This window comes from Vicia villosa, linkage group LG1, assembly GCF_029867415.1.
Source record: "Vicia villosa cultivar HV-30 ecotype Madison, WI linkage group LG1, Vvil1.0, whole genome shotgun sequence".
NCBI classification, from domain to species: domain Eukaryota; kingdom Viridiplantae; phylum Streptophyta; class Magnoliopsida; order Fabales; family Fabaceae; genus Vicia; species Vicia villosa.
Window position 1 is genome coordinate 62,034,002 of NC_081180.1, and position 14,749 is coordinate 62,048,750.

At 36.4% G+C, this 14,749-nt stretch overlaps 2 protein-coding genes across 2 annotated transcripts; both read left to right on the forward strand.

Annotated features, from left to right (window-relative positions):
- Positions 1 to 1,639: 1,639 nt before the first annotated feature.
- On the forward strand, positions 1,640 to 7,899 carry LOC131644024 (uncharacterized). The gene is made up of 8 exons (XM_058914410.1): positions 1,640 to 5,741; positions 6,350 to 6,446; positions 6,566 to 6,722; positions 6,804 to 7,071; positions 7,160 to 7,250; positions 7,307 to 7,314; positions 7,540 to 7,630; positions 7,710 to 7,899. The coding sequence occupies exons 1-8, from the start codon at positions 1,640 to 1,642 to the stop codon at positions 7,897 to 7,899; spliced, it is 5,004 nt and encodes a 1,667-aa protein (XP_058770393.1).
- Positions 7,900 to 8,496: 597 nt separating this feature from the next.
- On the forward strand, positions 8,497 to 14,743 carry LOC131644033 (uncharacterized). Its single transcript, XM_058914421.1, has 10 exons — positions 8,497 to 8,607; positions 8,709 to 8,768; positions 8,857 to 8,925; positions 9,957 to 10,223; positions 10,317 to 10,425; positions 10,510 to 10,951; positions 11,032 to 11,948; positions 12,036 to 13,238; positions 13,366 to 14,535; positions 14,616 to 14,743. The coding sequence occupies exons 1-10, from the start codon at positions 8,497 to 8,499 to the stop codon at positions 14,741 to 14,743; spliced, it is 4,476 nt and encodes a 1,491-aa protein (XP_058770404.1).
- The last annotated feature ends 6 nt before the right edge of the window (positions 14,744 to 14,749 follow it).

Below are 14,749 nucleotides of genomic sequence, written 5' to 3' on the forward strand. Positions count from 1 at the left end.
TCACAATTTTTCAGTTTTTAAAAGCAAAAAACTGAAATGGCTAAATTGTGTTTTGATTTTTACTTTTCAGTTTTTAAAAACTAAAAACAAAAACTATTTCAAACAGACCCTAAGTATTCTAAAAAAAATATATTCTAGAAAATTTAATATTTCAATTTTTAAGGCATTAAATACACAAATTACCGAGATAAGTTTATTATTTTAAAATCTTAATCATTACCCTGAGAACAATGGTTGGTATTTCCCCTAATCTTAAAATATCGCACAAGGAACATGTCTCTTGATTACCAAATTTTGACTTTTTTCTTATTAGAATGCGCTTTAATAAATTCATAACTTTATTAATAAATTTATATCTCAAACCATAAACTGAATCTAAACTTATGAACTAAAACAAAATTATGAGAATTATTTTGTTAATAGGTAAATAAAAATGCCAAAACACTCCATTGATAAAAGACTAAAAAGAAATGCCAAAACACTCCATTGATAAAAGACTAAAAAGAAATAATTTGTTAGATAAATCTAACTAAAACTTAATATAAAGTAAATATTACTCAAAAGATACTAAAATTATATGTATAAGAAGAGTTATCACCAACATGAAATTTACACCATAAATTTTCAGTCAATTTTTGACATAAAAATTCTAGTTGCTGCTTGATTTTAAGTGAAGTTTAATATTTATTGTGTAGTATGTTAGTTCATTTAAATTATGATATTTCAATGAAGACTTTGGGGTATGCTCTGCTCTTTATGGTGAATGGTGTTTGTTATTGTAAACTGATTATTTGAAGAGCAACGCTATCTTGACACCAAAATATGACACCAAATACTACATCGTATATACTGTTCACCGTATTTATATGATGAATAGTAATTTTTTATTAAAATAATATCATTTATAAAAAAGATTTTTTTTTAAAAAATAAATTTACTTTTAAAATTTATTTTATAACATAAATATAAGGATGTGTCGTTAACCAACCTCACAATTATATTAATCACAAAATTATATATCATTAACCATTTATTTTACTTATAATTCATTAACCACTTTCACTACTTAATTAATCAATTAAATACACACTATTAACCATATTCTAACACTAAATTATAAAATGTATTAATCAAATTTTACATGTCATTAACCAACTTTATTTTACTATTTATTTTTTTATTTTAATTTTGAGAACTCAATAACTAAATTATGAATTGGATTAATCAACTTTATACACAATATTAATCAAAGTTGATTTACTACGTAAGATTTAATATTTGATGTTAGAATACTCGATAACCAAATTTTAAACTATATTAACCAAATTTTTATATACTATTAATCAAAATTTTTTTATTATACAAAATTATAAAAAGTCAAAATAAAAAAATTATTGTTCATTGGATTTATGAACAGTAAATACGATGTAGGTGTAATATTTGGTGTCAAAATATCATTGTTCTTGTTTTAGAGGTAAGTATTTTTTCTCTAAATGGGATTCTAGAGGTAAGTTGATGTCGCCGAAAAAGTATCTATAGTTTTCAAAAATGCAGTATCCATTCTTAAGAAGAAACAGGCAGCGAGAAACAAAGCAAAGAATGTTCCAAGGTCTCAAGCAGGACCTGCAAGGAAGTGCCCATGAAGTGCCTCTTTTGGAATGTGAGAGGTATAGCTAACTCTCCCACAAAATTAGCTTTAAAAAGGCTCATTCGTGTTAATCATCCGGATTTTGTTTTCATTTCTGAACCGTGGATGGAAGTTAAGAATTTTCCTTTTAGGTGGCTCCATAGATTAGGTCTTAAGCTATTTGCTGTGAATGAAAGGGATGGCTTAGATCCTAATCTTTGGTGCTGCTGCCGTTTGGACATCGAACCTCAAATTGTTGCTATAGATAATCAACAAGTCTCTTTTCTCATCAAAAACCAAGATAACACTTTTGGTATCTCAGCTGTTTATGCTTCTACTAATCTGGTGATGCGTAGGTCTCTTTGGCAAAACCTTTCTCTTCTGTATAATCAATTCAAGATCCCTTGGGCAGCCATTGGTGATTTTAATTGTACTCTGGGAGCGCATGAGCACAAGGGTTCTATAACTCCGGCTAGACCTCCGATTGAAGATTTCAATAATTGGACAGATCAAAACTCTCTGGTGCACCTTCCTACGGCAGGGGCTTTCTTCACTTGGAAGAATGGCAGAAAAGGAAATCTCCACATAGAAAGACGTCTAGATAGAACCATTTGTAACCATAGTTGGCTGGATTATTGGTCCAACAATTCTTGCAGAACATTACCCAGAAATAAATCTGACCATTTTCCGATTATTTTTGAATTTGTTTTGAGGGAAGACAAGGTTGCCTCCAGCTTTAAATTCCTGCAAACCTGGGCTTCCGACCCTAGATGTGAAGAGGTAATTTATGTTGTTTGGAAAACTAGAGTGGTGGGCTGCCCTATGTTTATTCTTCAAAGAAAACTTCAGATTCTAAAGTCTAGACTCAAAGAATGGAACAAATCTACTTTTGGTAATATCAATGACAATGTGAAAAAAGCTGAAGATGGCCTCAATTTGATTCAAGCCAAGATTCTAGAGAATGGCCCCTCGGATGCTCTGGATACTATAGAAAGGGGCGCCCAGGCAGAGTTGGATATTGCTCTTCAAAGAGAAGAAATATTTTGGAAGGAGAAGGCTCATGTAAAGTGGAAGGTAGATGGCGACAGGAACACGCGGTTTTTTCACAGGATCGCTAAAATCAGACAAAGTACCAAGAAAATATCTTGCCTAAGAGTGGATGGGTACCTAATTACTGATAGGGATCGTATTGCGGAGCATGTGGTCTCGTATTACACTAACCTCTTTAATAATAATCTCTCTGTTTTGCAGGATAATAGTTTGATTGATGAGGTTATCCCTCACTTGTTGAACCAAGAGAACAACACAGAGTTAACAAAGTTGCCTTCTATGGAGGAAGTTTACAATGCTGTTATGAGCTTGGATAAGGATAGTGCCCCGGGCCCGGACGGTTTTAGCGGTTTCTTTTTTCAAAAATACTGGAGCATTATTAAAGAAGAGGTGCTCGCTGCTACTTTACAGTTTTTTCAGGATGGATGGATTACACCTAACTACAACAGCAACACTCTGGTTCTTATTCCTAAAATTCCTAATGCGGAGTCAATTGAGCAGTACCGACCGATTGCCATTGCAAACTTCAAACACAAAATTATTACCAAAATTCTTGCGGATAGGTTAGCCTTGCTCATGCCGTCCATCGTTTCTGCCGAGCAATGCGCTTTCATTAGAGGTCGGAATATCAAGGACTGTGTCTGCGTCACTTCCGAAGCTATCAACCTCCTTCCAAACAAATGCAAGCAAGGGAATCTCGCCATCAAAGTTGACGTTGCAAAGGCTTTTGATACCCTTAACTGGGAATTCTTGATTAATGTCCTCAAAGCATTTGGATTTGACGAAAAATTCTGCAAGTGGATTAATGTTATTCTTCACTCCGCTGTTATTTCTGTTTCAATAAATGGTTCGCTTGCTGGTTTTTTCTCTTGCACAAGGGGGGTGCGGCAGAGAGATCCGTTATCACCTCTTCTATTCTGTTTGGCAGAAGATGTTTTAAGTAGAGGGTTGTCTAAGTTGGTGGAGAACAAAAAGGTTAGGCAGATTAAGGCAACCCGAGACTCATTTGTGCCTTCCCATGTGCTCTACGCGGACGATATTATGGTGTTTTGTAAAGGCGACAAGGGTTCTATTGAGGCTCTAATCAATCTTTTTCAAAGGTATGCTGTGGTGTTGGGTCAGAGGGTGAATCCTTCAAAGTCTACCATCTTTGCAGGATCGTTACCCATTCAAAGGCATTTGCACATTGCCTCTTGCCTTGGATTCAACACGGGGCAGGTTCCTTTCACATACCTCGGAGCTCCAATTTTCCGGGGAAGGCCTAAACCAATACACTTTCAAGGTATAGCAGACCGCATTAGGAATAAATTGTCGGCGTGGAAAGCTAGCTTATTATCTATGGCTGGCAGATTGGTTCTTGTTAAATCGGTGATTCAGAGTATGTTATTGCACACAATGCTAATTTACTCTTGGCCCTCTTCGGTCTTAAAGAACATTCATAAATGGTCGCGTAATTTCATTTGGAGTGGGGAAAGTGATAGTCGCAAGCTGGTCACGGTAGCATGGGATAAGTGTTGTAGACCTTATGACGAGGGAGGCTTGGGGATTAGGTCTCTGGTTACTCTAAATGAGGCTGCCAATTTGAAACAGTGCTGGGATTTAGTAAGTTCTCAGGAGCAGTGGGCTAGCTTACTTCGTGCTAGAGTGATGCGGGACAATAAACCGATCTCGTACCACATTTTCTCATCTCTGTGGAGCAGTATGAGGGCTTCTTGGGCAGAGGTTAGCAGCAACTCTGGTTGGCTCATAGGCAATGGTAAAAATTTTAAATTCTGGTCTGACTTTTGGAATGGTTCTTGTGTGATAGATTCTCTTAACATAACCGACCTTTTGCACCCTTTTGTAAAAGACAAGGCAGAAGCGTATATTCAGAATCGTCAATGGAAGCTCCCTAATGATATCCATATTTTGTTTCCAACCTTGGATAACTTACTGTCTAATGTTCACCTGCCTAGTGTAGATAAAGATGATCAATACATTTGGACTCCTGCAGCGGATGGAATTCTCTCCTTGAAAGAAGCTTTTAAATTCAAGTCTGGAACCTACAGCGCGGTCGGGTGGGGAAAGCTAATATGGAATGCTTTTATTCCGGCATCGAATTCTTTGCTTTTCTGGCGGCTGTTGCATAATAAAGTGCCGACTGATGACAATTTGATGATGAGAGGTATCCAACTTCCTTCTATTTGTAATCTTTGCAGCGCTACAAGCAAAACTGCGGAGCATTTATTTTTCTCCTGCCCTTTTGTAGTCAGACTTTGGAATTTTGTTTCCACGAATTTGTCGCAGTCTATTTCATCTTTTTCGGATATCTGGAGTGCTTATAGAAAGCTAGATTCTGATCAGAGTATGTTGGTTTTTATGGCTGCAAGTATTAGCATTGTTAACACTGTTTGGAAGGCTCGAAACCTGAGACGGTTTGATGACAAAACCATTCCTTGGACTAACGCTTTAAACATGGTCAAGGTTCAGGCTGCGTTTACCGGTAAGGCTACCCCGAAATCTGGTTCAAACTCTATTTTGGATTTTCAGCTGCTTATGAGTTTTAACATTAAGCTGAATCCTCCCAAGACTATAATAGTTAAGGAGTTTTTGTGGCATCCTCCTGTTCTACACTGGATTAAATGCAACACTGATGGGACGTCGGCGGGAACACCTCAGATTGCGGCTTGCGGGGGTATCTTTAGAGATCACGCAGGTAATCATCTTGGGAGCTTTTCCAATCGGATCGGGCATGGGAACGCGTTTGTGGCTGAGCTTGTTGGAGCCATCTTGGCTATTGAGATAGCAAAGCAGAAAAATTGGAACAATTTATGGATCGAAACAGACTCGAAGCTGGTGGTGTTAGCTTTCTCCAAACCGTTTATCGTTCCTTGGGCTATTCGGAATAGATGGGAAAATGTCCTTCATCATTCTAGGAATATTAATTTTTTGGTAACTCATATTTTTAGGGAGGGGAATCATTGTGCGGATAGACTCGCTAACTTAGGATTACATGTTAATGATTTTACTTGGTGGGAAGTTGTTCATAGAGACATTCTTGCGGAGTTAGCTAAAAACTCTATAGGTCTTCCTTTTTATAGAATTACTCACTGGTTTGGTCCCCCCTTTCTCTCTTTCCCTGTAATATCTTTTTCTTCAATATATTTTATGGTGGCCAGCCCACCTTCAGTTTAAAAAAAAAATTCACTCATCAATGTTTTGGAACCCCCTTTATTTGTGTATAAGTAGGTATATTGAAAAAATATCAAATGTCACATGTATAATTTATATCCTTGCATCAAATTAACATATGAGTACTGTATAAAAAATAAAATAAATAATATGTGGATTTTAAATAATAATAAACTGAAATAAATATAAAAATTTAATAGGAGTACTTTAGTAAATGTATTAATTTCTTCATTTAAATCAATACATTTAATTATTTTTTTTAAGAACCACACGTTTCTCAACTAGAATATCTTTTACAAGGGAGTATATATCTATAATATAAGAAAGTTCTATCTTTTTGAACTTTCAATGTGGTGCTGCCAAGTGGCTTAGTCTTAGAGCAGAATTTCTTTCTTCTTCATGCGCCATGTGTCTCATTTGATGATTAATGAAGGTATGTTGTTCCATATTCCACCATTGATGTCTCATATAATTGACATTAAGTTCGGTTTGTCCATGCAGCTTCTATGCTTCCATATTCCACCATTGATGTCTCATATAATTGGCATTTAGTTCGGTTTGTCCATGCAGCTTCTATGCTTAATGAGGACTTTATATGGTTCTTTCCATTCAGCTTCACCATCGGTTATGGTTATGTAATGAAGAGTGGAATGAATAGCTTGTAACTCCTGCATGGCTTTGTTATTTATAGTATTGGTTGGCTACACTTTTCTGCAGTATCATACCCGTGTTCGTTATGGCACGACCATTAGCAAAAATATGTGACATCAATGACAGCAAAGAACTTTGGAAAGTTTCTGTTCGTGTGCACCGCAAATGGACAGTTGTTTCAAACAAGAGGGAGCATTTTGAGATGATCTTTGTTGATGTATCGGTAATGAAGTGAAATGTTCGGTTTTTTTTTACATATATTGTTTCTGGTTTGTTGTATGTTTGATTTTAATGATTTTTCCAGGGTGGTGACATACATGTTGTTGTTCCTGCACCTCATGTATCTCTTTTTTCTGAAAAAATGGTCTTGGATCATAGTTACACTGTTTCCAATTTTAAGGTTCAGGCTAATGTTGCGGCTTTCAGACCTTCGTCTCATAAGTTTATGTTGAAGTTTACTGCTGGCACTACTGTTATGGATGATAACAACGCTGAAATACCTCCAAAGCCGTTGGTGTTTACTAAATTTACTGATATAATAAACGACAACTTTAACAAGGATGTGCTAATAGGTTGAATATTTTATCTCTATTCTGTTTTAGTGGATTTGTTTTTTATGTGTTGTTTCATTTTAAGGTTTTTTGGCTGTATGTGTTTTAGATGTCATTGGTATGGTGGAAAGTATTGGGTATTCACAGACAACAACAGGTGCCCGGAAGCAGCAGATTAACATGATGCTGCGTGACGGGGGGTTTGTATTCATATTTTTTGTGTAATTTGTCGAACATATGTTATGTGACTATGTAGATGTCATGGTTTGTATTATTTCTTCAGTGAGAATACTATCAATTGCACGCTGTGGGAATCCTATGCTGAACAATTCATGAAGTTCAAGTAGGAGCGCGGAGATGATTCGGGTCCTATATTTGTCATGATTCAATATGTTAAAGTCAAGGAACAGGGTTAGTAATTGATCAAGTGTGGTGTTAGATATCCTTTTATTTTGATACAGATGGTTATGTAACATTCTATTTGAATAGGCAAGTTTCCACTGTCCGTGACAAACACGTTTAATGTTACCGTCCTTGGTCTGAATATTGATTTGCTGCCGATGAAAGAGTTTATAGAAAGGTATGCTCCCTGGATTTGCTCTTGTGTGGTTTTAATTTTTATGCAATGTGATTGTTTCATTACTGTCTTCCTTTGACAGTTTTCCAAAGGATTCCATGATTACGTTGTCTGGCCAGGAGGGTTCCAATTCACAGCTTTCAGCACAGAACTCTGAAAATCAACAGATGACTCTTGTACAGAAATTGCTTTCAAAGGCTGTTGTAATGCCTATTGGGGATATTATAAAACTCAGAACTGTATGTTTGGAAGTTGTTGGCCTTTTATTCTGATTTAGTATATATTTCCATTTTTTCGTTGCATTTGACTGTGTATCGTATTATCTTTTGGTTTCATAATAATTGCAGATTACATTTTGTGCGACTGTGGGAGAAACTAAAATGCTGGTTGCCTCTCCGTATGGCTGGTATTATCGTGGTTGTCATGCTTGCTCATGTATTGCGCGTGGTGACAGAGCTCCGTTTGAGTGTGAGGCTGGACATTTCACTGAGGCAAAGATTTTTAGGTTAACATCGTTGTCACATGTTTTATGTTATTCCATTTATATGTGTGTTTGTCAAGGTACTGAACATGATCTTTTTGAGTTCTATGTATACTGTGAATGTAGGTATAAGATTGAGATTGAGGTTACTCATGCCGGGAATAGCTGTAACTTTTTATTTTGGGACCGAGAGTGTGAGTTACTTTTGGGATTGTCTGCTTCTCAGCTGCGTCATACAATGATTAAGGAATTTCCGTTTACATACCGTTGGAAAAACATAGACAATTATGCCAGAGTTAACTGATCTTTGTCTTGCAATCTCCTACAGGCTGGCATTCATGATCCCTTGGAATTCCCACTGGTATTGGATCAGATGTTGGATTGCAAGATGGCTTTCAAAGTTAAGTGGCAACCACGTTGGAAGAATGCCTCTGTCGTTATGCTATTGAAGAATGACCCTTTTGTGAAAGAGCTTGCTGATCAGTTTGACACAGATGAAGTATTTGAATTTAATCTTTGCACGTGTAATGCAACATAAAATCATTGTAAACTGACTTTGCGCATATTATGATTTTGTACTATCTTTCGAATGATTTGTAGATGAAACCAGCTGCTTTCGAAGCAATTACCACTATTAGATCGGAACCTAATTTTGTTGTCGTAAGGACGTTTACTGTACTGAAATATACTCCACTTTTAATGTACTGTTGAATATTAATTTGGTGATGTTTCTTCACTTATGTATCAGGATCTTGATGTGAGTTCAACGCACAGCACAGATCCAATTACTCCAACTGGAAAAAGACACTTTCCAGGCGTATCAAGCGAGTCAACAACCTCGGATGGCACGTGTGATGGAGAACTTTCATCAAACAAGTTAAAGAAAATTATAAAAATAGAGAAGATAGATTAGTAGTTCCTTCATAATTTTAAGTGTGTTTGGGTGTGTTTTTGTTTCATGGTGTGGACTTGTAAGTCTGTTTCTTTTGGTTTGGTAACAACTATGTAATTTAATTTCTGTTATGTTAATATAAGACTTTTCTGTTTTTCCTTAATCATCTATTCAATTGCTATGATATTCTTTGTTTTTTACTCATTTCCAATATCCAAAGTAGCATTACATGCTATTGTAAAAACATATTGTCACAACTAATAACGACCACAATTTGCGATATTGGTTACGACTACACGGGTAATAGACGCATAAACCTTATTCAAGAGTTACTCACGTGAAAATGAACTTTCATTTTTACTGAGAAGTCCACAGAACTAGCATGCACCGACCAAATTCTCCGTTGAATGTCATAAACGTATTAAAAAGTTCCTAACATGAAATTGAACTTTCAATTATGCTGAGAAATCAACACAGCTAACCTGCCCTGACAAAATGCTCCGTTGAATGTTATAAATAATCAAAATTAATATAGCTGCGCATATGACATTGTATGTATTCTCTTATAATTGTTGACATTTATCCAAGCACCTGTTTCAATTGGATTGAATGGGATCACCAACTTAGTTAAATAAAGGTACACATAAGAGTTAGAAATATGTTAATGTCCATTCATGTTCTCATTAATAAAGACTGTTATAATAGGTAATATAAAGATTGTGCATAACGTTTTGAAATTATAATGACAAGACCTTCCATTTGCATTGTATAAAGTATATAGCAGATAATGCTTCACTTATTGCCTTATCCCAATGAACTTTCCAACATACCCCATTAATATTATATCTGTTTGTTTCATAACAGCTGTTATCACTTGAGTAATGTGAATCCATATTGTTTTATATTGTAGAATTCATACAGTTTAATATTGTAATTGGAATTGATCTAATTTGTAGCTAACTTTAGGAAATATGGTAGAAACTAATGAAGAAACCAGTCATACTAACTCTTCTATTGCTAGACAAAGTAGAAGACTTAGAATGAAGGAGAAGAGAGATGCCCAATGCACTGAATCAGATCATTCTCGAAACTTGGTAGATAAAACTGATGTAAGTGATGCAAGGAAGAAAAGAAGGCTGATATTGCAAAATAAGAAATCATCCTTTGGTCATCCTACCAGTGCCCCATCCCCAAGTACAGTCTCCCCAGTTTCTATTCCAAATGTAGAAGATAGAGCTCATTAAATTGATGCTCGCAAGAAAAGAAGGCTTATATTAGAGAATAGAAAGTTTTCTGTCATACAACCTGAAACACAGTATTCCCAAGTGCCACTGTCTAACTCCGAGGATGAATGCAGCTCATCCAATACTTCTGACTCTGAAGATGATATGGAACAAGCACCGTTAGCAGATTCAAATTTACAAGGTAATATTACAAAGACTAAACATTTCAACGGCATATCAAATTTCTAGATCACTACTGACAATATGATAATTTATAAATCTACAGAATATTCTGATATAGGGGATCAAATATGGGAATGTACATATTGTCATGCACACATGTGGCTTCAAGAACGTGCCAGTAAAACCAAAAAGGGACATGTTCCCACATTCCATCGCTGTTGTCGCGGTGGTAAAATTGTTGTACCTTTACTTCAAGAGGCACCTCCACTGTTGAGACATCTGCTGTTTAACAAAACATCTATCGAGAGCAAAAATTATCGAAATAATATTCGATCATACAACTCAATGTTTTCGTTTACTTCTCCTGGAATGAAATTTGACACCACATATTCAAAGAAAGGAGGACCACCAACTTTGAGACTGCACGGTCAAACCTGTCATCGAATAGGTACTCTAATACCAGAAAATGGAGACCGTCCGCAATATGCTCAGCTATATATTTATGACACAGATAATGAAGTTACTAATAGAATGAAGTGTTTCAGGTATTTGTAATATTCCACAAATAGTTAAGGTCTTCGTGATCATTACCTATATTTTTTTTAACGTCGCATAAAATGTGTAGTGACAATACTGAAATTGACGAGAACACTGTCCATAATTTGAAGATCATGTTAGATGAGTTCAATATTCATGCAAAAGTCTTTAGAATGGCAAGGGATGTCCTGGAAGATAATGCATTCTTAGACTTAAAACTGAGGGTTATATGTGATAGATCTGAGGATGGACGCGTGTATAACAGACCAACGGTTTCAGAAGTTGCTGCACTAATTGTGGGAGACATTGATTCTGCTTGTAATAGGGACATTATTATTCAAGCACGCAACGGTGGTTTGCAACGTATTGATGAGTTTCATCCAGCATATTTGGCATATCAATACCCTCTCATATTTGCGTATGGTGAAGATGGTTATAGGAAAAATATATTGCATAGATATCGCCATGAAACTGAGGTTACCCGCCAAAATTGTCAGAGCATCAAGGACTGGCTTTCATACAGGTTACAAGACCGTAGCGAGGAGGCAAAAACTTTGCTACACTCACGACGTCTATTTCAACAGTTCTTGGTCGATGGTTATTGTATGATGGAATCTGAAAGGTTGAACTGGTTGCGAAATAATCAATCAAAATTAAGAGTGGGAAAATATAACAGGTTGACAGATGAATGCAATAACGATGATGGCAGACAACAACAAAAGCGGGGAAAGCGAGTTGTCTTGCCTTCATCTTTTGTTGGTGGAAAAAGATATATGGATCAACTGTATTTTGACGGAATGGCAATTTCAAGTAGATTGGGTTTTCCAGACCTATTCATTACATTTACTTGCAATCCAACATGGCCAGAAATTATTCGTGCCTTGTCCGAAACTGGATTACAACCACACGATCGACCCGATATTATTACTAAAGTCTTCAAAATCAAATTTGACGAACTCATTGCAGATATAACCAAAAAGCATGTTCTAGGGAAAGTTTTGGCCTGTAAGTATGCCTTTTTATGTTCTTTTAATTAATTAACCTCTTCTTCCTAAATTGAAATTACATGTTAACTAACTGGTACATTTATAGTTATGTACACTATTGAATTTCAGAAGAGGGGATTGCCACACGCACATATTTTGATTTTTTTACATCCTCAGAGCAAATACCCCACACCATCTGACATTGACAACATCATCTGTGCTGAAATACCAGACCCTGCTGTTCATCCGAGGTTGCATGCGTTGGTTAAGTCTAACATGATGCACGGCCCATGTGGAGTGGCGCGCACGACATCAACCTGTATGAAAAATGGTAAATGCTCTAAATACTTCCCAAAGAAGTTTAATGAGGAAACTATAGTTGATGCAGAAGGTTATCCCCTTTATAGGAGAAGATCAAAAACCCACGTTATTGAAAAAAATGGTATCACATTGGACAACCGTCATGTGGTACCTTATAACAAAAGATTTCTCCTCAAATATAACGCACATATAAACATGGAATGGTGTAACCAGAGCACTTCAATCAAATATCTTTTCAAATACATTAGCAAAGGCTATGACAAAATAACAGCTTCGGTGTCAACCAACAACAATGAACCGGTTGATGAAATAAAACAATACTTAGATTGCAGATATATCTCACCATGTGAAGCATGCTGGAGAATTTACTCCTTTCACATTCATGGTAGAAGACCGGCAGTTAAACGTATGTTTTATCACTTGGTAGGCGAAAAGGCTGTTTACTACACTGATCACGATCGAATGGAAAATGTTTTGGAGAATGCAAGTGTTACTGATTCCATGTTTACTGGTTGGCTATCTGCCAACTCAAAGTATACTGAGGCACAGTCACTCACTTATGGTCAATTTGTATCTAAGTTTGTTTACCACAAAAAAGAAAGGGAGTGGAGGCCCCGCAAAAAGGGATTCACCATTGGAAGATTGATATGGGTTCCACCAACAACAGGCGAACTTTTTTACCTGCGGATAATGTTGACGGTAGTCAAGGGACCAAAAAGTTATGAAGAAATTCGCAAGGTCGGTAATACCCAGTATGAAACATTTAGAGATGCATGCTTTGCCATGGGATTTCTGGAAGATGACAAAGAATATATTGGTGCACTCAAAGAGGCCAGTGAATGGGGCTCTGGACATTTTGTCCGAAAACTATTTGTGGTCATGCTATTGTCAGGTGCTGTTAATCGCCCAGCACACGTTTGGAAGGAATCATGGCAGCTGTTATCTGATGGTGTCCTACATGCTCAAAGGCAATTGGCTTTAAATACAGGTTTTTGAGACTTTAAATTTAAACAATATATACTAAATTATTGTTGCAGTTATATTATCTATCACTCTATTAGCCAATGCATAATATTCTTTTTTATAATGTTGAAAAACATAATTGGTTCTAACAGATGCCGAATTGCAACATTTGACCCTGATTGAAATAGAAAAGCTGCTTCAAGAAAATAAAAGGACACTAAAAGATTTCAAACCAATCCCTTATCCAGATGGATATGTTCTGCAACAATTAGGTAATAGACTGATATATGACGAACGCAATTATAACATTGCCAAAACAAAGACAGAATTCACAAATCTCTTTCGTGGACTTACAGGTAAACCATTGAAATTATTATTAACTAAATTTTATAATACTATATCGTTAATTATGCTATTGAAGAAAACCAATTTTTTGAAAGACCTTAATGATAACCTTGACCCAGATGAACAGACAACGATGTATCAAAAAATTATGCGCGCAGTTGAGTCTCAGAATGGTGCAGTCTTCTTCCTACATGGTTACGGTGGAACCGGTAAGACATACATGTGGAGAACACTGGCGGCAACATTAAGGTCAAAGCATGATATATGTCTGACAGTCGCAACCAGTGGTATAGCGTCATTATTGTTGCCAGGAGGTCGAACTGCACATTCAAAATTTAAGATACCAGTGCCAACGCTCGATAATTCTACTTGCAAAATTGAGTACAATGATTATGTGGGAGACCTGCTTAGACAAACTAAACTAATTATTTGGGATGAGGCTCCAATGGCACACAAGCATACGTTTGAGGCACTTGATAGAACGCTCAGAGACGTAATGTCTAAATACGGTAACTCAAATGAGATGTTTGGTGGAAAAGTTGTTGTGTTTGGAGGTGATTTCAGGCAGATTTTACCTGTTGTCCCTCGAGGAAGCCGTTCAGATATTGTACATTCTGCCATAAATGCATCTTACATATGGAATTATGTTCAAGTGTTAACATTAACCAAAAACATGCGGCTCCAATCTGGACCGACCGAAGATGATAAAGATGAAATGCGACAGTTTTCTGAATGGTTGTTAAGAATTGGCGAAGGAAAAGTATCTGAGCCCAATGACGGTGTTACAGAATTTGAAATTCCACCTGACCTGTTGATAACACAGTTCGAAGACCCAATCGTCGCCATTGTTGATGCTACATATCCTGACTTAATTCACAATTTTCATTCAATCCAATACCTTAAGGGTCGAGCAATTCTGGCTTCAACATTAGAAATTGTGGAACAAATAAACAATCATATCCTTGACTTAATCCCAGGTCTACAACTCTCTCACTACATTTTACGAAAAACAACTTCTCATATTAATTTCACTTAACTCATTATATTCTTCATACAGGAGACATGTGGGATTACTACAACTCCAATACTGTTGATAAGTCCGAAATCAATGACGACACAGTAGTAAATATCCTAACTCCAGAATTTCTCAGTTCCCTCCGTACATCTGGTTTGCCTACCCGTTAAAGGTTG

Coding starts and splice junctions, on each gene's coding strand:
- LOC131644024 (XM_058914410.1), top strand. CDS start 1,640: ATGAAGTGCCTCTTTTGGAATGTGAGAGGTATAGCTAACTCTCCCACA. Junction 5,742..6,349: donor GTTAGCTAAAAACTCTATAG/GTCTTCCTTTTT, acceptor TTGTCCATGCAG/CTTCTATGCTTCCATATTCC. Junction 7,072..7,159: donor TAACAAGGATGTGCTAATAG/GTTGAATATTTT, acceptor TATGTGTTTTAG/ATGTCATTGGTATGGTGGAA.
- LOC131644033 (XM_058914421.1), top strand. CDS start 8,497: ATGGCTTTCAAAGTTAAGTGGCAACCACGTTGGAAGAATGCCTCTGTC. Junction 10,426..10,509: donor AGCAGATTCAAATTTACAAG/GTAATATTACAA, acceptor ATAAATCTACAG/AATATTCTGATATAGGGGAT. Junction 13,239..13,365: donor GCAATTGGCTTTAAATACAG/GTTTTTGAGACT, acceptor TGGTTCTAACAG/ATGCCGAATTGCAACATTTG.